Source organism: Cervus elaphus, chromosome 1 (genome assembly GCF_910594005.1).
Source record: "Cervus elaphus chromosome 1, mCerEla1.1, whole genome shotgun sequence".
In the NCBI taxonomy this organism is placed as follows: domain Eukaryota; kingdom Metazoa; phylum Chordata; class Mammalia; order Artiodactyla; family Cervidae; genus Cervus; species Cervus elaphus.
The window spans coordinates 37773929-37801625 of record NC_057815.1 but is presented as its reverse complement, the minus strand read 5'-3'; the positions used below and the strand labels follow the sequence as shown (position 1 = coordinate 37801625).

The 27697-nt window shown below is 48.4% G+C and overlaps 2 protein-coding genes across 3 annotated transcripts in view; both read right to left on the bottom strand.

The window, feature by feature from the left end:
* The window catches only part of ANKK1 (ankyrin repeat and kinase domain containing 1), a 32602-nt gene extending 16565 nt beyond the window's left edge, over positions 1-16037 (bottom strand). Inside the window, 2 exon segments of the mRNA XM_043914875.1 lie at positions 15816-15933; positions 16031-16037. Coding sequence (XP_043770810.1) covers positions 15816-15933; positions 16031-16037 — 125 coding nt within the window.
* A 3862-nt stretch (positions 16038-19899) lies between these two features.
* Positions 19900-27697, bottom strand: part of TTC12 (tetratricopeptide repeat domain 12) — a 52746-nt gene continuing 44948 nt past the window's right edge. For both annotated transcript variants that reach the window (XM_043899530.1, XM_043899541.1), the window contains 6 exons: positions 27328-27426; positions 26808-26876; positions 24164-24265; positions 22662-22761; positions 21649-21874; positions 19900-20070 (listed from right to left, as the gene is read on the bottom strand). In XM_043899530.1, the coding sequence (XP_043755465.1) occupies positions 19995-20070; positions 21649-21874; positions 22662-22761; positions 24164-24265; positions 26808-26876; positions 27328-27426 (672 nt within the window). In that variant the 3' untranslated portion in view covers positions 19900-19994. The remainder of the gene's footprint in view (positions 20071-21648; positions 21875-22661; positions 22762-24163; positions 24266-26807; positions 26877-27327; positions 27427-27697) is intronic.

The following is a 27697-nucleotide window of genomic DNA, read 5'->3' as shown; positions in this document are numbered from 1 at the left end:
TAAGGTGTGGAGAGGGAAAGCAGAGTATTATGTGTGATCCCCGCACAGAGCACCACCAAGGGGGCAGGCAGACCACCTGAGCCACCTTCTGGCCCAACCCGTGGATTCACCCCTACCCTCAAGAGCAAGCAAGGGAAACGGTTACTTGTTTTCACTCCTTGGTGCTATAGGAAGAGTCTCAATAAAGCCTTGCCTGAATTCCTCACCTGGCCTCATTAATTTCATTTGATTAAAGTGTTCAAGAACCCAGGTCAGTAACACATTGACTTAACTGTAAAATGTAAAACTATGAAACTTTTAGTTAAAAAAAAAGAAAATAGATGAAAATCTTCTGAACCTAGGGTTAGGCAAAAAGTTCTTAGGCTAAACACCAAAGGTAGAATCCACAAAAGGAAAAATGGAAAAATTGAACTTATTCAAAATTAAATGCTTCCCCTGTGTGAAAGATCCTGTGGTGAGGATGACAAGTCAAGATGCAGATGAAGACAAAATATTTGCAAACCACATATTTGACAAAGTGCTAACTTTTTAGAATATGTACAGAATTTTCCAAACTCAACAGTAAAAAAAAAAAAAAGCTATCCAATTAGAAAACAGAAATAAGACATGAACAAACATTTCAATGAAGAGGATATACAGATGACAATAAGGGCAAGAAAAGATGTTAGCACCAGTCATTGCTGCTGCTGCTGCTAAGTCACTTCAGTCGTGTCCAACTCTGTGTGACCCCATAGATGGCAGCCCACCAGGCTTCCCCATCCCTGGGATTCTCCAGGCAAGAACACTGGAGTGGGTTGCCATTTCCTTCTCCGGTGCATGAAAGTGAAAAGTGAAAGTGAAGTTGCTCAGTCGTGTCCGACTCTTCGTGACCCCATGGACTGCAGCCTACCAGACTCCTCCATCCATGGGATTTGCCAGGCAAGAGTACTGGAGTGGGTTGCCATTGCCTTCTCCAGCACCAGTCATTAAGGTAATACAAATTGAAATCACAATGAGATATCACTACACACCTATGAGATTGTCTATAAAGTTTAAAAAAAATAATGACATCACCAAATGCAAATGAAGGTCACTGATAATGTTGCTGGTGGGAATGGAAAATGGTACAGCCATTCTAGAAGTTTCTTATAAAATTAAGCATACAATGACTATACAACTTAGCAAAATTACGTTGGGCATCTGTTCCAAAGAAATGAAAACATATGTTCACACAAAACCCTTTAGCTTAATGTTCATAGCAATTTTATTTGTAGTAGCTAAAATCTGGAAACAGTCCGGATGTCCTTCAACAGGTGAATGTCAAATAAACTGGTATCTGGATACTGTGAAACACTCAGCAATAAAAAAAAAAAAAAAAAGGAAGGAACTAGAGATGCACATTAAAAATGTGAAGAATCTCCAGAAAATGCTGTTGAGTAGAAACAAGCCAAGCTCAAATGATCACACTTATGCTACATTTGAGGGATGACAAATTTATAGAGATAGAGACCAGACCAGTGGTTGTCAGAGGTGGAGGGTAGGGTGGAGGTGGTTATAAAAAGGCATCACAAGGAAACTGCTCTGTACCTTGACAGCAGTGATGGTCACATGAATTACACATGTGATAAAACTGAAACGAACTCAACACACACACAATACACATACACATACATGTGCATGTAAAACTGGTGAAATTTTGAATACGGCTTATGAATTGTACTATTTTCACTGTCAATTTCCTGGTTGTGATATTGCACCATAGTTGTGTAAGGTGTCACTATTCGCTGGGTGAGAAGGGTAAGGGATCTCTGCATTATTGCTTGTAATTGTGTGTTTATCTATAATTATCTCACAACAAAAAGTTTTTAAAAATTCACGCAAAGCCCTCTTCATCTGCCTCCTTCCCCCATCTTCTTCTTCCTCCTCCAATCTCCCCTCCTCCCTCTCTTCCTCTATCTTTTCCCCTCCTCCCCCTCCTTATTGTTATTTCCAGGCACCATTACATTGTCAGAAGAAAAATTTTTCCATTACTGGGGAAAGAAAGTAATCTAACATTTACCACGGAAAGCCTAGAAAACATCTGGCCCCCTGTGGACACACAGAAGCCCTAAGAAGGGAGAACAAAGGCCACTGTGTTGAAATGTCTGAAGTAGGAGAGGATGGTGGGAGGAAGCCAGCCAGTTCCTTCGAAAACTTGATACTCTGAGCCAGGTGATTTGGTCAGGTAAGCTGGTACTTATGGGTAAGAGCAGAATTACATCTGATAAGTCAAATTTAAAATAGTCATTCAGAAAAAAGATATACTTAACCATTCTCAGAGTTGTTTCAGGGGTCTTTATTCAGGGTACTCACCGAGACTCTTGGGCTTGTGATCCAGCAGTTGAGATGTGCGGGCATCAGGGTAGGTCTGCAAAGCCAGTGGGACCAGCATGGCACCCCAGGGACCACAGGATGTCCCTACCTGGTCTGCTGCTAGTCAGGTGGGCCCAATGGTGAGGCGCTGGCATATACATCTGCTGGGTTTATTTCTACCAGGCCAGTGGACCAGTTCCTGAATACACCCCCCCCCCAAAAAAAAGTCCCTCTCAGAACCAAAATGAGTACAGAAACAGGAGTGAGAATAAAGTAAACCAAGGAAGGAGTGCAAGTATTTCTGGATTTGGCAGGATATCCATTCTTTACCCCTGATATGGACCCAAGTTCCCCTTGGAAGGGTTTTTGATAAACAAACAAAACTCCCAAGTATCAAGAAGGCAGAAATGGAGGCCCTGTGTTTCAGGAAAGATAGTTTTCATTGTCATGACTAAGATCACAGGTTCTTTGTGACCTTGGGGGCTTGTGATCCTGGTTGTGCATGCGTGCCAGTTGCTTGAGTGTATCCAACTCTTTGTGACTCCGTGAACTATAGCCAGCCACGCTTCTCTGTCCATGGGATTTTCCAGGCAAGAATGCTGGAGCGGGTTGCCAACCCCTCCTTCAGGAGATCTTCCCGACCCAGGGATTGAACCAGGGTCTGTTGCATTGCAGGCAGATTCTTTACCGCCGATCTTGGTTGAGGCCATGTCAAAATATGAAACAAATGTCCCAAGAATCCTGCCCCAAGAAGCTTCGAAGGAGCAGTTGGCCATGGCTAGGACTTTAGAGACCTTTGGTCCTACACTGGACCTCCTCAGGCTTAGAGCTCCACACTGGATCCAAGAGGTCATGATCAACATCTTATCTAGCAGTTACAAAGGGGATTTTAATTTAAATATGATTCCTTTTAATTTAGGCTTCCCAGGTGGTGCTGGTGGTCAAGAACCTGCCTGCCAATGCAGAGACATATGAGATGTGGGTTTGATCCCTGGGTCAAGAAGATCCCCTGGAGAAGTGCATGGCAACCCATTCCTGTATTTTTGCCTGGAGAATCCCATGGACAGAGGAGCCTGGTGGGTACAATCCATAGGTTGCAAAGAGTCAGACATGACTGAAGCAACTTAGCATGCACACCTTTTAATTTACTAACAAGTCAGGCAGGGAGATGTGAAGAAAGAAACCGAGACTCCCTTTATGGGGATTCAAGAGGGAGAATACCCCTGAGACATCAGTCTTGACAGTGGTTGGGGCTGGATTGTTGTCTGGGCGTAAGCCAGCCTCTTTTCCCTCTGGGCCCTTCCAGGGTGGGCGGGAGCCAGAAAGGGGGCGCCTAGGGAGTAAACCAAGTACTAAAGACCACTGTCTCAAGTTGTACCGAGATAGGTTGGGACCTGGGACCCTGGACTTCTGTAAGAGATTAAAAATAATAACTGTGTGCAGCTGGGGCAAATTATGACGACAAGATACAAAACGGTCCAAACCCAACTGCCATTTCTCAGGTGTCAGGAACAAAAGCAGGGTACTGCACGTGATCCTTGCACAGCACCACCAAGGCGGTGGGCAGACCACCCGAGCCACCCCTACCCTCACCCCATTTAGAGGATGGAGCCAGGGAACCTGCTACTCTTTCTTGCCCCCTTGTGCAGCAGCAAGGGGCCCCCATAAAGTCTCCCCATCTGGCCTCTTATCAATTCCTGCTGATCAGACAGCCCTAGAGCCCAGGCCTGTGACAGTACAACAGGAAGTGCTGGAAACTTGCTGACTCTGAAGGACAAGAGAAGGACTTCTAAGGTGGGACTGATCTCATGCTTCTTGTATTGTGTTTCCTTTTTGTTAACCTTGTGCATGCATGAAGTCTCTTCAGTTGTGTATGACACTTTGCAACCCCATGAACCATAGCCCACCAGGCTCCTCTGTCCATGGGATTCTCCAGGCAAGAATACTAGAGTGGGTTGCCATGCCCTCCTCCAGGGGATCTCCTGACCCAGGGGTCAAACCCTCATCTCTGTATCTCCTGCATTGGCGTCACCTGGGAAACCCTTTTGTTTAAGGTGTGAGAAATTAGACTACATTGGGAACACTAAAAGAAACCAAACAATGATTTTGTTTGTTTGTGTTTGTTCATCATCTGGCATGGATGATTGTGAAAAATGCAACTCTTAAGAGTTGACTTTTAAAAGTCAAACCTCATAAGGGAGCTCAAACCTGGGTCTCTGTGACTATCTAGAGGGTTGGGATGGGGTGGGAGGGAGATTCAAGAGGGAGGGGACTTAAGTATGCCTATGTCTGATTCATGTTGCTATATAGCAGAAACCAACACAATATTGCAAAGCAATTATCCTTTAATTAAAAATAAATAAAAATTTAAAAAGTCAAACCTCAGATAGACTAGTAGAATGTGAGCTCCTGAACAGGAATCATGGGGTGTCTTGTTTACTGCTATGTTCTCAGAATGTGGCATTTAGGAGGGAGTTCAAATCATATCTGATAGCGGATGGGTGAATGAAGGAAGGAATGAATGGGAAGGTGAAACTCATGGGTAGAGGTTGACTTTCGGGCTCCCTCCCATCTTTCTTCAGGGTCCTCTCTGGTCCCATTGAGTTCCTCCTCCCCTTATAGTTTCCACTTCTGCCCACACCCCAGGGCCGGGTTGCAAAGACCTCTGAGCAGTTACGGTTCCCAGCTTTGGAGCTTCTGTGACTGCCTAAGACCCCCTTTCCCTGGGGAAGGTCTCTCAGAGAGTCCCATCACCGCTGGCCTTTTCCTGTCAGTTTCCTTATGATCACTCATGACACTTTATGCATGTTTTTATAAATATGGTTTTCCAAGCAAAGAGCTTTTCTGATGAATCAGAAAGAATTGATGGTGAGGTTTTTAGAGGCCAAAGCAATAATAAGACCTGTCATTTACTGAATCTTCTCTTTGTGCCCACTCCATCTGGAGTGAGGGAGAAGGCAATGGCACCCCACTCCAGTACCCTTGTCTGGAAAATCCCATGGATGGAGGAGCCTGGTAGGCTGCTGTCCGTGGGGTCGCTAAGAGTCGGACACGACTGAGCGACTTCACTTTCCCTTTTCACTTTCATGCACTGGAGAAGGAAATAGCAACCCACTCCAGTGTCCTTGTCTGGAGAATTCCAGGGACGGAGGAGCCTGGTGGGCTGCCGTCTATGGGGTCGCACAGAGTTGGACATGACTGAAGTGACTTAGCAGCAGCAGCAGCATCTGGAGTGATCAACCTGCATTATCTCACTTAATCCAATCCCCTGAAGTAAGCAGTACTGATACTATTACTTCCATTTTTATAGGCTTAGAGAAGCTAAGTAACTTGCCTGTGGTCATGCGGCTGGTACTTAGGTGCCACAGGACTTTAACCTGGCTTGTCTATTGCCATGGCACAGGCTCTTAACACTGTAATATGGCCAGAAGAATCTTGATAAAATCAGACATGGATCCTGAGGTTGTATGGCTCATCCAGGTGAGGTGGTGGGGTCGTGTGTTCTGGACGTCTGGAGCATGTATCAGCTGTAGCAGTTCAGTGATTCTCCCCATCCTCCGTCAGTCTCTCCGGGGAGTGTGAGGGTGGTGAGCTAAAGGAAGGGCTTTGACTAATATTATACTCATCAGGACTTTGCCTGAGGCTAAAAGATATCTTTGGAAGCTGTGCCTTAGAAAGGTCTATATTAGCTCAATCAAATTTCGCTTCTGGAGGAATTTCAGGATTACTTAGTTGCAATGGAAATGTCTCTGCTGTTTTGGCTGGAAAGAAAGCAATCAGTCCTTGAGATTATCAAAAGTCCTTTCCACCAATAAGAGGGAAATGAATATATTTGCTGGTAAACTTGCATCTGAGGCTGCCCACGTGGCTCAGTGGTAAAGAATCTGCCTGTCAGTGCAGGAGAGGAGGGTTCTGTCCCTGTGTCAGGAAGATCCCCTGCAGGAGGGCATGGCAACCCACTCCAGTATTCTTGCCTGGAGAATTCCTCCTTCCAGAGGAGCTTGAAAGGTGATGGTCGATAGGGTCGCAAAGATTTGTACATGACTGAATCGACTTAGCAGGGCACAGCAAACTTGCATCTGAGTACGGAAACCTGGCACGTGGGATGTCAAGCAGATGGAGTTTGGGACTGGGAAGGGAGCCCTCTGGATTTTGTCCAGCTCTGAGCTATCCTCTCTCTCCTGGAGGAGTGACCTCAAAGAGAAAGGCGTGATGCTTGGTTCTGGGAGGACTGAATCGACAGCAGTTTGAAGTAGAGAAGGTGAGATATTGAGGACAAAAGACTGATATGCATGGTCTCCTTTCCAGGTGTAACTGGTGGTGGGCATGGACAGCAAGGTTTGACTTTTCACAGAAACCAAGACTGGTTTGGGACTTCCCTGGTGGGCCAGTGGGTAAGACTCTGTGTTCTCAATGGAGAGGGCTTGGGTTTGATCCCTGGTCAGGGAGTTAGATCCCCCATGCCACAACTGAGAGCCTGCATGTCACAAGAAAGATCCTGCACGTGACAACTAAGATTTGGGACAGCCAAATTTAAAAAAAGAAAGAAACCAAGACTGATGTGGTGGTGGTTTAGTCGCTAAGTCGTGTCCAACTCTTGCGACCCCATGGACTGTAGCCCACCAGGCTCCTCTGTTCATGGGATTCTCCAGGCCAGAATACTGTAGTGGGTTGCCATTTCCTTCTCCAGGGATCTGCCCAGCTGAGGCATTGAACCCAGGTTTCCTGCATTGTGGACAGATTTTTACCGACTGAGCTATGAGGGAAGCCACAGGAGCTTATGGGAAGTTACAAATGGTAACACTGAATGATGTTGGAACAGGTAACCAAAGAGAGCTATGACTCTTTTTTACCTTGAAATTCAAAAGAGTGAAAGACCCCCATCTACTTGGTCTCCTGAAAGAGAATCTGGTCTGGTATCAGAGAATGCACAAGGGGACTGACAGAGTCAGGTCAGCCCAGTTGGGAAAAGGGAGGGAGTCAGAGTACATTCTGAGTACCCTCTCCTGACCCAGCCTTTGGTGCAGTCTGAGTTTCATTCTTTCTTCCCATTTTCTCTCTCTACCCTCAACCCAGATGGGAAAAGGGAGGGAATCAGAGTACAGTCTGAGTACCTTCTCCTGACCCAGCCTTTGGTACAGTCTGAGTTTCATTCTTTCTTCCCATCTTCTCTCTCTACCCTCAGCCCAAGTCCATCTCTGAAATGTCTTCCTTCTAGCATCCCTTCCAGGATGGTGTCTGTCATCCGGGTGTCTCTTGCTGTGCTAGAAGCCTTATTTCTGTGCTACAAACATCATGCTGGGCTGAGCGGTATATGATTCCTGATCTGTCTTTCTCTTGTGCACCCCTTGAGAGAAGAAACTGAGTGTATCTGTCTTCTGTATGTGCCCAGCACTCATCCCAGTGCCTGGCACATAGTGGGGACTTAATAAATGAAAACCGTTGTTCATTGTAGTATTTCAGCCCAAACCATTACCCATTTAGCCCATTACCACCAGTGGGGTGGTGGTGGTGGTGGTGAAGGAAGGCTTGGGGAGTTTCAAGTAATGTGAAAGTCCCCTAATGTGTTCCCTTGTTAAATTTTAATCATTCAAGCAACAAATACATACTGAGCACCTACTGCATATCAGCATAAATGTTAAGTGTTCCTCTTCCCTTTTTTTGGCAACTATCTTGATAGATGCCTATCACTCTATCACATTATAAAACTTCCTTATCAGGATACATTGCTTATTGTTTGCACTTCAGCCCTCTTCCCACCAAAGTATGAGCTCCATGATTTTTGTTCTTGTCAATGATATGACCAAGTACCAAAGAAGATTGAGGTGTCATTACTAGAACGGGGGAATGAGTGCCGGGCAAGCAAATCAACTGTCCAGTCTGCAAGGAAATAGCAAGTCAAAGACCCAGACCCAGAGAAGTGAGCTGGTCTGTCTGAGGTCATAAATGTGACTGGGGCAGAGCTGGGCCTCTGGCTCTTGGGCCATGCTGGTCCCAGAGTGCCTCAGAAAGAGCCCACTGGGGGCTCTTGTCTAGCCTCCTGCTGCTGAACAAATCACGTTCCCTGGCCACCCCTGCAGATGTTGATCTTCTTTTCTCAATGACTCTGGTTAAACAGCAAATACCCCAGTAATTTGGGAAGTCTGTATTTCAAAAACATCATTCCTGCTTCAGTTACTGACCTGAATTTGATCCTGACAGTTCTGAGAAGGGAAAAAAAGGCGCGGGGGGGGGGGTGCTTTCTAAAAAATTGCTTTTTTAATGATCCAGAGCCTCAGATGTGTGGTCCAACTAGGACTAGAGATCCTAAACTCATCGCATGTTCATGGAGGAGGGTGTTCCTTGCAAATATCTAGGGAAAAGATGAGAGCAAGTCTACCACAAAGTCTAGCGCTAGTTATCACTGGTACTCAGAGGGGAGTCATACCATTCACTGATTGGTAAATAGGGCAGACCACATTTCTCCTGATGCACTTCCAAACTGCCCTTGGGAGAAAAAAGTCACGGCTGAGTTCACTAGAAATAAAGACCGTGTCGGAGAGGCTCTGTTTCATCAGAAATATGTATAAACTATAAACTCTGTGTATAGTATAAACTATAAACTCCATGTATAAACTATAGTCCTGACAGTACTCTCCAGAAGTCTAAAGTCTTCTAAATGCTTCCTTTTGCTTGAAGGACATGAGGCATCTTGCTGTACCCGGACCCTGGAGTGATAACCCCTGTAATTCAAGGGCTGGGGTCTGGAGGATTCTCGCCTTAGTGGATGTTCCTATAACCCTTACGGCCAGATTCATGAATCAGGGGCCAAGATCACCTTAGCTCCAAGGGGAGTTTTTGTTCAAGTCTGATTGGTTTGTCACCCTGAAGCTTCCCAGGTGGTGCTAGTGGTAAACAATCTGTCTGCCAATGCAGGAGATGCAAGAGATGTGAGTTCAATCCCTGGGTTGGGAAGATCCCCCAGAGAAGAGATATAGGCTACCTGCTCCAGTATTCTTGCCTGGATAATTCTGTGGACAGAGGAGCCTGAGTTGGACACAACTGAGCAACTGAGCACCCACTGAGAATGCCCTGTTGTAATTATCAAAGAGATTAATGAGGAAGTATCATCTATTTCATCCAAAGTCATTTGACAGTATCCAGCACTGGGCTTCCCTGGTGGCTCAGACGATAAAGAATCTGCCTGCAATGCAGGAGACCAGGGTTTCATCCCTGGGTTGGGAAGATCCCTTGGAGGACAGCATGGCAACCCACTCCAGGATTCTTGCCTGGAGAATCCCCGTGGACAGAGGAGCCTGGTGGGCTACAGTCCACGGGGTCGCAAAGAGTCGGACACGACTGAGTGACTAAGCGTAGCACGGTAGACAGCACAGTGCCTGGCTCATAGAAGGTGCTGGATAAATACTTACTGAGTGAATGAGTTTTTCAGAATCAAGCTCTTCTTTAAGTGACCTTGGCTGAGGAGTTGCTTCATGCAAGGACAGACCCTGGGCTTCCCCCACCCTGTCTGGGGGGGCACAGCGGTGTCTGGAAATCTGAAAACCTCCATTTCTCAAGACAGTGCCCCAGCCTCTGCGCTGATGCCGCCTCACGCCTCCTCTAATGTGTTTGCGAATCAGTTGGAAGCTAATCCTTATTGGTGGGGAGATTTAAGCTGTTATCTAACAGACTGCTGATGGATTAGCAAGGCTTTCAGATAAAACCTTCAAGGGGTTAGAGTTTCATTTCCCCCTCATGCTCTTGGGGAGAAGAACTGCTGCTTCACTATAGCCATGGTTTGGGTCCAGCAATGAACAAGAGGACAGGCAGGGCTGGGTGCTGGGCAGCAAGGTTCAAGGGAAAGGCCGGATTCTGGTCCTGGCCCAGCCATGGTTTCCCCAGGAAATTCTGAACGAGACACCGAATCTCTGGGCTTCTCTTTCCTCTGCTTCAAATGGGAGATAACAATACCTACCTGACGGGTATTATACATATGAGATGAGAGTAGTGACATGAAAGCCCTTTAAAGAAGTTAAAAGCACTTCCCTGTGGGAGGCTATTATTTTCCTGCCATGGGAAACAGACTGCAGGGCTGAAGCTGCTGCTAGAGACACAGGACTGTGGGGTGGGACGTTTGAATAGGGCTCTTTGGCCTACATTTGCTTAGAGTGTAACAGGGAAGAACCTATTTGACTTTAATTGGAATCTGTGCCTTTTACTTTAATCTTCATAGTCTATCGTTTTTGCTACAAGTTAACCACTAAAGGGATATTGTCAGTAGCTTCAAGTATACATGATGGCCCATCTCTGGGAACCTTGCCTCCCATGCCTGAGCATGAAGCTAAAATACCTTTGTTTAGCTCACAGGAAACATCCTGATCAGGCTTACCTGAGAATAAATGCAGGCAACAAGAAATCGATCCGTGCCCACTGAAGTCTGGCTGGAACCAGGAAATATTTGTGACAGTTTATTGCCTTTTAAACTTTATCTCTTCACCTACTCCTCTATGTTTCATAAAAGAAACTAAGATCCCACTTTTGGGCATACACACTGAGGAAACCAGATCTGAAAGAGACACGTGCACCCCAATGCTCATTGCAGCACTGTTTATAATAGCCAGGACATGGAAGCAACCTAGATGCCCATCAGCAGATGAATGGATAAGGAAGCTGTGGTACATATACACCATGGAATATTACTCAGCTGTCAAAAAGAATTCATTTGAATCAGTCCTAATGAGATGGATGAAACTGGAGCCCATTATACAGAGTGAAGTAAGCCAGAAAGATAAAGAACATTACAGCATACTAACACATATATATGGAATTTAGAAAGATGGTAATGATAACCCTATATGCAAAACAGAAAAAGAGACACAGAAATACAGAACAGACTTTTGAACTCTGTGGGAGAATGTGAGGGTGGGATGTTTCAAAAGAACAGCATGTATACTATCTATGGTGAAACAGATCACCAGCCCAGGTGGGATGCATGAGACAAGTGCTCGGGCCTGGTGCACTGGGAAGACCCAGAGGAGTCGGGTGAAGAGGGAGGTGGGAGGGGGGATCGGGATGGGGAATAAGTGTAAATCTATGGCTGATTCATATCAATGTATGACAAAACCCACTGAAATGTTGTGAAGTAATTAGCCTCCAACTAATAAAAAAATTAAAAAAAATAAAAAAAAAAAATAAAAAAAAAAGTAAAATAAAATGAACAGTTGAGGGGAAAAAAAAAAAAAAAAACAAACCTGGGCAAGATGTTTCTTTGGAACACTGCTCCACTGTCTTCTTGGTCTGCTGGGTTACCAAATAAGGTTGCTATTCTTTACTCTAAGAAGTCATTTCTCAACTTACTGGCTAGTCATATGGTGAAGAGATGAGCTTGGACTCCGTCACAAGAGGAAACACAAAGTGGGACCTTTGCATTCTATCTGTGGATATTACGGTGAAGAAATGTGAGGCAAGTACTCCTCTGAGGAGTGGAGGACTCAGAGGCTTGACATCCAGACAAGATAATGTCGTGAGCCACAGGCCTGGGAGACTAAAGCAAAAGTCCTTTACTTCAAAGGACAGGGACACCGGGGTTTGTATAGGGTCCAATCTCCCCTTTTCTTTGATATGCCTCAGTCTTGAGAGGAACACATTCAGGAAAAGAAAGGGAATAAAGTTTTGAATAGAAAGGTTAATCATAAACTCAACAGAGGAACTCAGTTCTAGGGGAAATCGACTTCAGGGGTAGATCTTCCACCAGTTTGCTGACCTTTCTGTGCCACCGTTTCCTCATTTGTAAAAGGAGAATAATTATAATATCCACCTCATTAGACAGGATCTGAAACCTGTGTTTAATGAAAGGTGTCTGCCGTTTTTATTATGTCAAGACTTTGAGGATGTCAAGGTTTTAAGGAAAGGGAAGAAGATCTTTTACGGGGGAGGAACAGTAGAAGCAGAATCAAGAAGATGGGAGTGAACTGAATATATGCAGACAAAACAAATGGGGGGCTGGCCTAAGAGAAGAGAGGCCGTGGGGGGGGGGGGCTACCACTCAGCAAATCTTCCTCAGGCTTCTTAGAGGTGCTGGAGCACCACAATGAGCCACAAAGGCATGGGAGTCACGGTCAGTTCTGTAACCCAGCAGGAACCTACGGGCCTTTGTGGAAAAGATGGCCCCCATCCCCACCATGTCCCCTGCTGCCTTCTGGTCTGTAGAAAAACTCTAGCCTCCTAGGCCTTCCCTGAGTTCCAAAGAATACATTCATCAGAAAAGAGAGAAAATGCAGAAAGGAAAACAGTCAAGCAAGACAAAATAATAGTAAGTTAGCCATTAAACAAAGTCAAGGTCCTTTAGTTCCTCCTCTGAAATCATGTGCCCTAGTTGCTCAGTCATGTCTGACTCTTTGCAAACCCATGGACTATAGCCCACCAGGCTCCTCTGTCCATGGGGTTCTCCAGATAAGAATACTGGAGTGGGTTGCCATGCCCTCCTCCAGGGGATCTTCCCAACCCAGGGATCGAACCCAGGTCTCCTGCATTGTGGGTGGATTTTTTACTGACTGTCTGAGCTACCAGGGAAGCCCAAGGATACTGGAGTGGGTAGCCTATCCCTTCTCCTGGGGAACTTCCTGATCTAGGTATCGAACTGGGGTCTCCTGCACTGCAGGTGGATTCTTTACCAGCTGAGCTACCAGGGAAGCCCTCTGCTGAGGCCATATTCTGAGTTCTATCCTTTGAGTTGTTTTGCAGAGACTGAAACTCCTACCAGGTGGGAGAAGTTAACTGTGTGTTGACCACAGCAGGTAGACCCCAGACTGGTTGGAACCAGAAGGTTATGATGTTGACTCCCATTACCTCACCACCAACCAATCAGAAGAATGTCCACAAGCTGGTCACATACCTCCTAACTCTCCATCTTCACCCTTTCCCTGAAAGCCACTGGGGAGTTTGGGTCTTTTGAGCACGAGCTTCCTGGACTCCTTGCTTCAGTTCGGTTCAGTTGCTCAGTTGTGTCCAACTCTTTGCAACCCCATGGATTGCAGCATGCCAGGCTTCCCTGTCCATCACCAACTCCTGGAGCTTGCTCAAACTCATGTCCATTGAGTTGGTGATGCCATCCAACCATCTCATCCTCTGTCATCCCCTTCTCCCCTTGCCTTCAGTCTTTCCCAGCATCAGGGTCTTTTCTAATGAGGCAGCTCTTTGCATCAGGTGGCAAAAATACTGGAGTTTCAGCTTCAGCATCTTCAGGACTGATTTCCTTTAGGATTGACTGGTTGGATCTCCTTGCAGTCCAAGGGACTCTCAAGAGTCTTCTCCAATACCACAGTTCAAAAGCATCAATTCTTCAGTGCTCAGCTTTCTTTATAGTCCAACTCTCACCTCCATGCATGACTACTGGAAAAAAAACCATAGCTTTAACCAGATGGACCTTTGTCAGTAATGTCTCTGCTTTTTAATATGCTGTCTAGGTTGGTCATAGCTTTTCTCCCAAGGAGCAAGTATCTTTTGATTTCAGACTGCAGTCATCATCTGCAATGATTTTGGAGCCCCCCAAAATAAAGTCTGTCACTGTTTCCATTGTTTCCCCATCTATTTGCCATGAAGTGATGGGGCCAAATGCCATGATCTTCATTATTTGAATGTTGAGTTTTAAGCCAACTTTTTCACTCTCCTCTTTCACTTTCATCAAGAGGCTCTTTAGTTCCTCTTCACTTTCTGCCTTAAGGATGGTGTCATCTGAATATCTGAGGTTATTAACATTTCTCTTGGCAATCCTTGCTTGGTACCCTGTGATAAATGCTGCATCTTCTTCATCACAACCTGGTGTCACTAGATTGGCTTTACTGCACACTGGGGGAGCAGACACAAGTCTGATTTGGTGACAGTTCCAGGATGTGACCCTGAAACCAAGCCAACTCTGAGGCTCAGTGAGATCACACCACATGGGTCATGTGGTAAGACCATGTGTAATTTTGGTAATATTTAAGGGTTAATTTTTAAATTGTACCTAAAACTTATGAATCATGGCTCTTACTCATACCTAGAGTTAGAAATGTATATAAATCATATAGTAGTTTAAAGAAAATAATGTGAGTGCTTTATCAGCAAATTTTCAGAATATTAAAAAAGCCCTATGTTCTTCCTCCCCCTTTGCCCATATGCTTACATGCACTCACAGCACACACACCCATGCACACATCCACAGGCAGACACCCCATTCTCACACATGGTGAAGGAGTTTGTCCTTCATTCTGCAGGCAGTTGTGAGGAGGTGCCTGAAAAGGGGCACGGCATAATGAAAGTGATCTTTAAGAGGATTACTCCGGCTGCACTGTGCAGGCTGGCTTAGAAGACAAAATGAGACAGGCAGATCAGCAAGGCGGCTATTACTATAATTCAAGTTAACCAAATCCGGTGCCTGTCTTTTTTTTATTTTCCTCAATACTGATAACATAGTGTTGAATTCAGCAAAGTCTTATCCTACTGAATGCGTGTCTCAGTCCTTGAGGCTCTCTGGTGCATGCTTCCCACCCCATCTTGAGTCCCCACCAGCCGTCCGCACGACCTCAGCCCTCCCAGTCAGTCTACATCCAGGATAACATTGAATCTAGAAGCCCTTCTGATAAAGAGCCTCACATGTAAGAACTCGGGAAAACAGCACACATGGCTGGCAAGGCGGGGGCATCTATGGAAGCAACTGATTCCAGTATAATGACAACAATGGTAGTAACCACCATTTTCTGAAAGCTTATCGTGTGCTCAGCTGAGAACTTTGCAGAAGTCATCTCATTTAATCCTCACCATAAACCCATGAAATAGCTATCATACCTTCCCCACCCCACATCTGCAGACAAGGCAGTTGAAGGCATGACATTGTAAGAGGTGAAGCTGGGCTTTGAACCCGGCATCAGGACACGGGGCACCTGCACTCCAGCCCCTGCATATCCTGCTTGCCAGAAGCCCCCATGGGTCCCTGTCCTTCTCTGTACCTTGGTTCAGAGGCTTCTCGCACATGGAGGACAGCTCACAGGGTCTTTTGGAGTCTTGATTTCCTCATTTTTAAAATGGGGGACAGTGGTCTGGGCAACACATTTCGAACAGTGAATTGTATTTAGCAACGGACATCAGATGGCTTCCAATAAAGTTGACAGGATTAGATGGCCCCTGAATTATTTTCAGCTTGGACATTCTAGGCGCCTTTGTCCTCGTCACTCGTTCTAATATTTCCCCCTCTCTTAACGTGCCTTGGATCAGCCTAAATCCTCACTGCGTGTGAACCCATCCACTTTTATGTGCAAATTCATCTCTCAGCTGCAGAGAGATGAAGTCCGCCTGTGCGTGCATGTGTCTGGGTGGACTTGTGGCTTGAGGGGACGTGAGGGATCTAAATGAGCAGATGGAGCTGCTGAAGATTAAAAGCACAATGTGAAGTTGGAGACGGACACGTGAGAGGGGAGTGATGCTCGGGCTGAGAGGAAGCGGCACTGCTGGCAGACAGCCACCCTCACTCGGGGACGGGAGCCCAGCCCCGGAATTGGGCTGACTTGGGTCTGGGGTGGCTGGCAGGGCACAGAAGCAGCTGCCGCTCCCACGCTCTGCTGGCACCCACGGGCTCTCCCTCACCTCCTGTAGGAGCAGAGACCAGAAAGCAGTCAGAGAAATGGGATCCTGGTCTCAGGGCAAATTCAGACCAAAGGCCAGGCTGGCTCCAGGGAGAACCCACTCTTCATGTTGCCTTTTTGAAATGGAGATTAAATTAGAGGTCTTGACAGAATGTCATTCAGCAGGGCTTCAGATCACAGCAGCTCAGGGCTTCACTGGCATGTGGCGGGCAGCAGCGGGAGTGGGAGCGGTCACCTGTGGGTCCTGCTGTGACCTGCGCCTCCTTTCCGGGTGCTTATGGCCCGGGGCGAGGGGGAAAGAACAACCATTGGAATCAATGGGCTTTCGGGATTCTAAGAAGGTCAGATAGCAAGTGGCAGGGAGCATCTGTGTGGTGAGGGGGATTTGGGGTATTGATCCCAGCATCCACAGCCCTTCCTGCACAGGGTTCCCAGCCCACTGCCCACGGGGTCCTGCCCATGTAAACGCAGCCTGGCTCCAGGCCGGGGAAGCCCCGGGCACCTCGTTCCTGGTAAGGAGCATTGTGGAACCTCAGGGAGCCCTGCTCAGAACCCCACCCCACCCAGGCCTGGTGCCTTTAGACCTCGCTGCCCACAGACAAGTCTTGAGGGATCCTCGTGTTTGCCGTTGGGTATAGGAGAGAGGGAAGAGCAGACGTAAGAGCCACATAGCTGCTTGCCTGCCTAGAGGTGAGTACCTAGGAGGGTGAGCAGATTGCTGAGTGTGGGAGGGGGATGAAAATAAGATCATGGCAATTGCTGGCTTAAAAATAATAGTCCCTCTTAAGAGAATGCCTTCTATTTACCAGTCGCCCGTGCCAGGCCCTGCATATGGGTTAAATCCAAACCCAAGAACTCTGTTAAGTAGGGACTGTTTCTTCCATTTTACAGAGAGGAAACTGAGGCTTGGAGAAACTCAGTAATTTTTCCCTCAGGCCATGTTTAGTAAACGGGAGTGCCTTTTTTACTCAGAAGGAGTTAAAATCCAGGCTGGGGTCAAATTCTGACTCCCTAACCTACCTGCTAGGTGGCCTGGGTAAGAAGCACTGATTGTCTTCACATCTTAAGTTTCTTTTCCCACAAAGTGAGATAATGCCCTCCTCACTGGGTCTTTGTGAGGCTTACAGGGGCTGGATCTTCAGACACTCGTGACAGTGCCTGCAAGAGACCTCGGGCAGGACTTTCTCTCTGCAGGCTGGCCAGTCCCAGGCCCAGGAGGACTAAGAGCCTCTCGCCTTGAGAAACGGAGTGACCTGTAAATGTTTTCCTCATCTCCAATTACTCTCTCCTCTTCCTGGGCCTTGTGGAATCTGTCTTTTCAAGGCATTCAGAAAATGAGAACTTTTGCCGAAAGTCACCTGGCCTCAGGAAGCTTCGGATAGTACTCTCTTCTCTCAGTTCTCCAAGCTAGGATGCTCTCGTCCTAACAGAAACTTAAGAAAGTGCCTACCATAGCATTCCTGCTCTTTCCTGTCACTTCTTCCGAAATCTACTAACCTCAGTCCAGCCTTGCTACCTTCTTGCACCACTGGCATCACCTAGACTAAGACAGCAGTTCACCATCCAGGGCTTGACTCCTCCACAGTGGCTTCAGGGTGGTTACTAAGCTCCATCTCGGTCACATCTCCTGCTTTGGCAGGTGGGTCCTTTATCACTAGCGCCACCTGGGAAGCCCTGTCCCACCTCTTTAGGATGGACAATCCCTCTGCCCATGGAACCGACAGACTGCTTTCCAGGAATAATCCGTGATCCTGAGGGTGGTCAGGACAGTGCTCGTGTCTCCTGGCATGAGGAGAGGTGCCCCTCCTTCCACATGGAGATCGTTTTTCCCAGGCTGCCTGGGAGCCCCGCATGGTAGCATTGTGTGAGAGGCCATGAGACCAGGGAGGGCTGGCTCCGCAGAGATGGAGACTCCAGTGTGTAAACCATTTCTCTCCACCTGTGAGAGGAGGGCGCACCTCAGGTACCGCCAGACATTCCTGCAAAGCAGAGATGACAGCACTTGGCAGCTTCTCTAAAGCAAAGATAATAATATAATTTGACTTTCCCCACTCTTTGGGGAAAGAGATTACATGGATAATAGCCGTTTTCAAGAGCCAGGGAGGAGGAGAGCAGCCAGAGAGAGGGAGGAGGAGGAGGTGCCTGAACTTCAGATCTGAAAAGATGGGTCTGCTAGTTAGGGGCACAGGCAGCCTTCTCCATTTTTAAAGCTCCACTGAATTCTCTCCCCAAAACTGCAAATTTCACAGCCTCTAATTTTCTTCCCTGTGCTCTGTTTAGCGCCAAGCCGTCTCCCTCTGCAATTCAGGGACCTCTTGAAGAGTGTTTGTTTGCACGATGGGCAAGTCTCAGCCTCTCTAACGCGGCCTGTCACTTACCGGCCACCCAGGGATAGCACTTGGGCAGCAGCACTAAGTGCTCCAGTGAGCCTGACCCAGAGTGAGATTCTTGGGGCTACTCGTTTCCTTCTAGCCCTCAAAGTGCTAATTATCTCTCGTGGTTTCAGGAGCAAAGCTCTTCACTGAAGCCAAGGGCTGTCTCACTTGAGAAGACCGATTTTGTTTGGGTGCGTTGCATCAGATCTCTCAGAAGGAGGATCTCCTTTCCTACATGGTCCAAAAACATCTGGTTCTGGACTTCCCTGGTGGTCCAGTGGCCAGGAATCTGTCTGCCAGGGATTTAATGGGTTCAGTTCCTGGTCTTGGAGGATTCCACATGATGCAGGGCAACTCAGCCTGTGCGTCACAACTCCTGAAGCCCCTGGGGTCCAAGCCCGTGCTCTGCAATGAGAAGCCACTGCAACGAGAAACCCACGCACTGCAATGAAGAGCAGCCCCTGCTCGCCACAGCCAGAGAAAGTCCAAAAGCCTGTGCACGGCAACAAAGATCCAGCATGGCCAAATAAATAAAATTCTTTTTTTAAAGTCCACTTCTGATTCCTTAAAGGACATGTGCTTACCCTTCCCCAAGGTCCCTCAGATTTAACTCAATTAACATCATAGTCAACTCCCCTCAACTCAAGATAGAGCCTGGAAATCTCATATATTTGTGTAGCATTTTGCAATTCCTTGTGCCTTTACCTCCAAAACTTCATTTAATCTTCACAGTAACGTTGGAGATAGGTTGGACAAGTATTAACTCCATCTTTTCCAAACACTGCAACCAGGCCTCAGAGAGGTTAAGGACTCGTCCAGTCACATAGCTGCCAGGTAGCAGGGTAAGTAGGACCACAGATTTTTGGAACTTTGGTCTGGGACTCTTTGGCATTCGCTATACCATGAAGGTCCTGCCTCCTACCTGAAAAGAGTCAACTGATTGTACTGAGAAGTGGAAGAGCAGTGGCCCTTATTGGACTTTTTGCTTGGGGACCTGGGGTCCAGAGGTGACCCTGTCAGTTTCAGAGTGGACCTGGGGCAACTGTAAGGGAGCAGTGCCTTTTGGGGATGGGGGTGGGAGAGCAAGGGGGGCGGTTAGAGAAATAGATTACATCTGTGTTTGTGAGAGTTCAGCGCAGAAAGAGATTCCCCCTGCTTTGGCACTTGAAGCAGAAGACAGTTTAAGAGAAGGGCATGTTACAGCATCCTTGCAAGGGGTGGACAAAGGCGCCGGGTGGTGCTTGCAGGAATGATTCCCCTGAACCTTCAAGAACTCCCTGCCAGGGAGCTTACCACCCACCACTCACCCCACTGAATTAAAGCCCTCGTACCACAATGGCAGGCCAGGCTCAAAGAGACTACTGCCTCGCAGATGTCATTAGGGCTATGTCTTGGCACTTCAGAGCTGGAAAAGAGAGGTCGAAGTCACTGCTGAAAAACCTGATGGTTCTAGTGCAACGCCAGCAGAAAACAACAAAAGGGGCAGGACAGGTATTAGGCAAAATCTAGTTCCCAACTAGACCCATTATTTATCAGAGTCTGGGAAAGTCTCATGACCAATAAAAACCAACTGGCGAGCACTCTGAAAATCCATGTTCAGGTCTGGAGCAGATATTCAAAAAGTCTTTATTAGTATAGGAACAACCAGAGTGAACAGTCATAGGCAAAACCCACTCAGACGGCACGTCTCTCAAGAACTCTCCACGTGCTTCATGGTAGAGTTGAGAATTTCCATCCCGTGAAGCTCTCTCAGCTGAGCAGCAAACCTGTTATAATTAAAGCACAAACTCCAGGATATAAATGCCAGAGCACAGACATCTGGTGCCCAGAGGCATCGCCCTGGCTCAGGAAGAAGCTGGCTGGGAAGGCAGGATAGGGTAGATGCTGTTTCTCTGAAGATCAAAGTGGGGAGCCCCCAGGAGGCCCACAGAACACAGCAACACCCGTTGTGTGAGTGGGGAGCCCCTAGGAGGCCCAGGGAACACGGCAATGCCCGCTGCGTGAGTGGAGAGCCTCCAGGAGGTCCACGGAACACGGCAACGCCCGCTGAATGAATGGGGAGCCCCCAGGAAGCCCACGGAACATGGCAACACCCACTGAGTGAGTGGGGAGCCCCAGGAAGCCCACGGAACATGGCAACACCCACTGAGTGAGTGGGGAGCCCCCAGGAAGCCCACGGAACATGGCAACACCCACTGAGTGAGTGGGGAGCCCCAGGAAGCCCACGGAACATGGCAACACCCACTGAGTGAGTGGGGAGCCCCCAGGAGGCCCAGGGAACACGGCAACGCCTGCTGAATGAATGGGGAGCCCCCAGGAAGCCCACGGAACACGGCAACGCCCGCTGAATGAATGGGGAGCCCCCAGGAAGCCCACGGAACACGGCAACGCCCTCTGCGTGAGTGGGGAGCCCCCAGGAAGCCCACGGAACACGGCAACGCCCGCTGCATGAGTGGGGAGCCCCAGGAAGCCCACGGAACACGGCAACACCCCTGCGTGAGTGGGGAGCCCCCAGGAGGCCCAGGGAACAGGGCAATGCCTGCGGCACTAGTGGCGGATATGCCAGGGACCCGTCGGGGCCTGCTTTCAGGGACTGCCTGGCAGGCTGCCATGGTGAGTCCATCCTACTTAAGGCACCTTGTTTTCTGTAGAAGAAAGCTTTCATCCATTCCTTCCATTTGAACAATCAGAACTTGGAAGGACTTTAGGTGTGACCTAGGCCAGCTCCCACATTTTCCAGAGGAGGGATCGGAGGGTGAGGCTGGGCGAGAAGGAAGCGAGCTGGCCACAGCCCCTCCCTGTCTGCGGAAGGCACCCCTCCGGGGCCAGGGCTCCACGCTCAGGCACACGGGCACCTTCCAGGGGCACAAGGATCAGGACCAAGCGGAGTGGGAGCCCGCGCTGAGACGGGCACGGGCACGCAGAGGCCCTGGGCCTGGCTCGTCGGCTGCTCTGCATCGCGCTGCCCCCCACCCCGCTCGCCTGTTTGCCCCCGCTCGAGAACGTACCCTGCAGGGCACTCTTCCATATGCTTAGGCCCCAAGCAAAAAAAAAAAAAAAAAAAAATGAAGTCAGAGGTTTGTTTCTGGAAAAGCAGAGGAGACAGAAAGGCAGGAGAGAGAGGTGGGGATGGTGCGAGGAGAGGGAGGAGGAGAGGAGAGAGGAGACCGCGGGAGCTGAGCAGAGAGAAGACGCTGGGGGTGCCAGGAAAGACCCCTGCCCCATGCTGTGTCCCCTCGCCGGCTTCAGCCTGAGCGCGCCCCAGTGTCCTGGGCGGGGCGGGGCCAGGAGGGAGGGGTGTGCTTCCTCCAGAGAAGGAGCTGGCTCCCCTTGTCCTTGAGTACCTGGGCTCCGCAGTGCACAGCTTCCCCAGGGCGATGCCCGCGTTCAGCTGCACGGCTGTCTGCCGGGCATCGCTGCCTGCCAGCTTCAGGAGGACGGGCACGATGTCCGTGGACAGCAGGGACGAGGCCATGCGCGGCACCTCCATGCAGTTTCCCAGGCAGAGGGCGGCGTTGCCCACCAGGATCTCGTCCTCCGAGTCCAGCAGCTGCATCAGAACCCCGAGCTCTATGGGGCGGAGGAGAACAGGCAGGGAGGCTGGCAGGGGGACGTGGTGGACACAGAGAGGGGGGCGGTGGAAGGCCAGCCGTGTCACCCGCTCGACGAATCCCTACTGAGTGCGCCGAAGCTCCTCGGCTCCTGGCCGGGTCTCTGAGGGGCCTCAGGAGCCCCCAGGACTCAGCCGTCCCAGGAATGCAGGCCTGGCCTCAGCCAGGTCTGTCCTCTCTACCTCCCGTGCAGAACCTCTGCGCTCCTCTCGACATCCCCTGCCTGAGCGGGAGGCCGGGAGCCGGTGCCCTGGACCTGTGGGGCCGGGACAAGGCTCCATAGGGAAGGGTCCTGCCCCCCACTCGGTGGGCCCCTCAGTTCCCAAGGGGTGGGAAGGTGAGCGGCAGCAGGCCCTGCCCCCCTGACGGCAGCGGTTTGGTGATTAGACCACAGCCGCACTGGACTCCCCATCACGCGTGGTCATAGGTGTTTCCCCCCGGGAAGGGAGAGGACCCGCGTCAGGTCGTCTAAGGAGAGTGCTTTGGAAACGATCTTAGTTCGAGCTGTTTCCCAGCTGAGTCTCTGGCATGGGTGCGGTGTCCATGAGCTTCCGAAGGCTAACTAAAGGCTTTCAGAGCCGGAGGTGAGGCGACAGGGTCCCCGGAACACACTGCAGCGGGGCGGGGAGGCATGGCGCAACCTCCTCGGTCTCTCCTCCCTCCTCGCGCACAGCGCCCTCTGCAGCTTCGAGGCTAGACTAACCTCCAAGTTAATGTGGGCTCTGCTTAATGAAAAGATCACTTACTTTTATCCAGTCTTATCACTTCTTCTCGTGCTTCGTGATAACTGTTTGTGCAGATGGCGAGTATCTTTACTGCGTAACGTGACGCAGTCTGGCCTCCTGCCTAGATTTCAGAGTGCAATGAGAACAAGAAAACCAATGCTATGGTTGTTCCTGGCCGAAAATGACAGTGAGTAGCTGGGATTATGTTCATGGCTTCTTAAACTTCTGAGAGAGTGCTGCTGACAATACGTGTGCTTCCGGGCAAGGGGGCCTGGCCCCTGCTGGGGTGCAGGGTCACTCACATCCTCCCTAGAACGGCCTGCAGCCCCCTTTAAATGGAGACCTGTCATGGACACCCGAGTAATTATCTGTGGAAGGCTTTAGGAGTGAGGGGCTGAGAAAAGAATGATGCTGTCAATCGGCAGATCTACCAAGAAGGGAGGCAATGGCCCTCCCATGTCATTTCAACATTTGAGAATGAGGGCTGACTTGCTAGGGCTGTCAGACTGACAGGTCTGCATGGAGAACGTCACGAACCTAGATCATTTTAAGAGATGATAACTGTCAAATCATAACCGTTAGAATCACCCTATGCAGGGGTCTTTAAAATGCATGTGTGAGGAAACGCATGCATAATGCACACACATGTGTATATGGAATCAGCAGGCTCCGTTGGGTATGCAAGAGTGATACCTAGTAAATGATAACCATCACCCATGTGGCAGCCTAAACTCAGACCCATTCTGCCCCCTCGATATCACCCCTGCCCCAGTAGGAGCCCCCTCACAGAGCACCCTTCTTAGTGCCACTCAGCCTAGGCGTTGATGAATAAGTCTCCTGTGGGGTCATCAAGCTAACTCAGGTGAGTGAACCTCACTGGGCATGTATATTGCAGCTGGGATCCAGGATGCAACCTAGTAACTGATCTCCTGGCTCAGGAGAATCCAGCTAACTCTTGTGCTTCTGTGTGTGTGCTAAGTCCCTCAGTAGTGTCTGACTCTTTTGACCCCATGGACTGCAGCCTGGCAGGCTCCTCTGTCCATGGGATTTTCCACTGCACTCATATTGCAGGGAAAATCTGAACATACTTTTAAAAATCACGTGGTTACTCTGAAGCCTGCATATTTCATAAATGGAGTTACCCCCCAACCTTTCCAGGAAACTGGAAAGAGCATTGTGAGCAGGAAAACATGAACAGAACCAGGGCCTGAGAAACCTTGTTGAAGCCACTCAGACCATCTTTTTTGAAGACAGAGGCCATGCATTTTTTAAAGTTAGGCTTTAGTGGTAAGCATTTTTATGGATTTGCCTAATGAACCATTATTTGTCCAACAATCTTCCATTGCTAGTCAGAGTAGTCTAGGTGAATAGGCAGAAGGGAAACCTCATTCAAGAAGGTTAGAAACTAGCAGAGGGGAAATGGCAGGACCTTTGCTGAACAAAGCCCTCCTTAACTCTGTTCCCCAAATAAAAGATGACACTCCTGGAAATTCAGGGGGTTGTAACTAATGAAGTTATTTTACCTTCAGGAATTTAATCATCTTCTTCACCACTCCTGCTCTGAGGGCCTCCTCAACAATTTTCAGAGAGGAAGAAAGGGTGCGGCTGAGAACGCCAGCAGCTCTCTGAGTGAAGCAGAAAGGAAAGGGTGACTAAACGTTCCCACGGGGAGAGGGGCAAGAAAAGGGTAGGGCATTAAGGGGTGCAAACTACTATGTACAAAATAAATAAGCTACAAGGCTATGCTGTACACTGCAGGGGATACAGCCAATAGTTTATCATAACTATATATGGAACACCACCTTTAAAAATTGTGAATCACTATGCCATACACCTGAAACTTACATAAAATTGTATACCAACTAGCCAACGGGAATTTGCTGTATGGCTCAGGAGACTCAAACAGGGGCTCTGTACCAACCGAGAGGGGTGGGATGGGGAGGGAGATGGGAGGGAGGCTCAAAAGGGAGGGGGTATATGTACACCTATGACTGACTCACATTGAGGTTTGACAGAAAACAACAAAATTCTGTAATGCAATTATCCTTCAATAAAAAAAAAAAAAGAAAAAATTTTATACCAACTATACCTCAATAAAATTTTTTTTTCTTAAAATGCTGATGACGTTTTAAAGTGAACAAGTAGTTTGGTGAGGCAAGAATCATTAGTGTTAGATGCAAAATATGTACCTTGATTTTAAAAATGCAATGGCTGAGTAACTGATAGCAAGTCCTGATGTTTACAGTAAAGCTACTGGGTAGCCAATTCAAACTGAAAGCTGCCAACATGGCCCTTGGGCACAGAGAGGCTCAGCTCATTCCAGCTTCACAAAGGACCAGCATTCACCCCTCAGCAAGGAAGTCCTGCCCTGTATTCCTGTGGGGCTCTGATACCAGCAGGACCCTTATTACACGGCAGACTTCCTGGATTGATCCTCTGGGACTTTTATCTTTCCTGAATCTTTTTATTCTAATTTCTAGGAGACTTTATTGATTTTTATTTTCCAGTTCTGAATTTTTTTAATAGCAAGTTGTTACTCTTTTATGGCCATAACACCATTTTGAATCTTTCTGAAGATACAAATGATAGCTATTAGTTTTTTCCTCTCTTTCCAACATCATCTCTATTTTTTTTCTGGACTCAAATTTTCTGCTTCCTCTGCTTTGCTTGTTTATTGGTATGGCTTTCCTGAAATGCCTCGTGACTCTCAGCTTGCAAGTCACATTTATGAGAAAAGCAGTTATGTCTGGGTATGCTGTGTTTATGGGGAGTCTGTCCACTCACAGGTGGAGAGGTGGCACTCTCAAATACTAGAAAGTAAACATTCTTTCTCTGGCCTTTCAATTCCTTAAGGAAAAAAAAGCTCATGTTTTATGCTCGAGGAAGAGATGCCTGGCTACCAAATGTAGCCCACTCATCTCCTACTTCTGTCTTCTGCTGTTTGTAGTTGGCAGTTTGACTTCTGTCTTCTCCACAGAACTGCAAGGTACACTGGTCGCCTACCAGCTGTGCTCCCCTCATCTGCCCTCTACACGAAGGTGCTTCCCGTGCCGCCTCATTATTATCAGTCTTTCAGCTGTTCTCCATCATCCAGAAATCGGCTATAGTAACTTACCCATCAGAGAGATAACTTACCCACCAGGTCCACCAGCCAGAAGACCCCAAGTCCCCAAGAACAGCGATGCTTACCACTTTTGGGTTCATCCAACTTTTTTGAGGATCTGATTAAAACCGTGGTGCACCCCTCAAGCCCCATGAAAATGCACATACACGCAGAATTTTCTATACAGTTGCTGGGGGTCTCAGGGAACCTGAAGAACCCACCACCTCTTCCTGGAGCCCAGGTTAAACACTTTGCCCTGTAAGTCTGGATTGACTGCAGGGAAGTTGTCAGCTTGCTGGTCACACACAGGATTCATTGGACCTACTCAGAACCTTTCACAACTCTTGAACCAGTCCCTAGGCTGTGACCCTTGAAGGGCTGGTTTCCCAGATCTGCCCTGGATGTGACCCCAATTGTTTCTCCAGGTTTAGAGGCCTAATAGGCTGACCTAATAGGCAGAAAAGTTGGGGTGATTCCTAATGTGAGTGAAGAACACATCCCAGGATGATGGCAAACAGCCTCTTGAATCATATCAACACTCTCCTCCTGATATACTGTGCTAACCACAGGCCTTAGTTTTCTTATCTAAATGTCAGAAACAGAAGCAAGAAAGCCATTCCAGAATTTATCTCCAAGGCGGCTAAAACCATTGTGTACAAACTCCTCCAGAATCACTGGCTTTAAAATATGTGCCCAGCTTTTTTTGACGATGGAGAAAAGATTCTAAATAAAATCATTTGGCCTGTCCAAGTCACGCAAGGATGGTTTGATATGGGACAAATCAGATAGATGACCTGGTATCAGCTGTTAAGCTCCACACCTTCAAGAAAAAGGATTCTGAACTGGAGTTCCTAGATTCCAGGGCATCCACATTCAGGGGTCTCCAAATCCCCTGAACCAGTAGGCAGACTCAGTATTTCTGTGCTTATGGGCATCGTTTTGAGGAGTATGTCTGACCCATGCCTCAGAGAGTCAGAAGAAGCTCAAAGGCATGGTGACCACAGAACAAAACAAACGAGAACAATAAAGGAAGCGGTTTCTGGATTTCCCTGGGGGAAGCTTACTGTGAGGATTCCTCCATCCTGGCTATTCAGCAGAGACAGGCACTTCTTGCTCACCTCCATGGCCCAAACCTACAACAACAGGCAGTATGAGAAGGAGCTTGCCTCTCCAGGTCACGGTCATCTGCAGATTCCTTCTGGGCGCTCATGCAGAACCAACCACTCCCCACTCTCTCCTTCTCGCCACCGCCAGGTCAGTCCCCATCTGCTTCACAACATCTGCGATTGCCCTCATTTCTTTCCCACGTCCATCTCCCCCAACTACGAGGGCCACATCATATTTGACTGTGTAAATGCAGAACTTAGCACCGTGTGCAGCGCCCTGGACACTCAGCTGGTTTGCAGAATGAATAACTGACAGAGTGACTCATCCATCCCTGAGCGGAGCAGGGGTGGAACCTCCGCCCAGCGTTCCCCATTCCCAATGCCAGGGTTTGAGTGCCCTGCTTCTAGCCTCTACAGGGCAACGAGAGCAGTTCTAAGCAACAGAATGTGTTACGGTAGGGAGAAAAGAATCCGGTACCTCGGAGACAAGGGGGGACTGAAGACACAGGTTCATCACGAGCCCCAGGAGGGCATACATGATGTCCCTGAACAGGTCCGCATCCTCCTCACACTTGGCCTTGGGAAACAAAACAAGGTGATCAGTGATCTTGTCATGGTCACCTGTTCCCCTTGGCGATGGTCCCAGATCTCTCACACTCCCTAAAGGGCCAGTGTCACGAACTGAAGTGAGGCAGGAAAATCAGAGACCCATTTATAGCACAGACTGTCTGGCGCCTCTGCTGTGGGGCTCTGGCCCTGCGTTCAAATTGCGGAGGGAGCTGCTGAAACGGGTGCTCAAGCTAGCTCCACAGGGAACCCTCCAGATGTCTCCAGGGTGGAGGAGACTT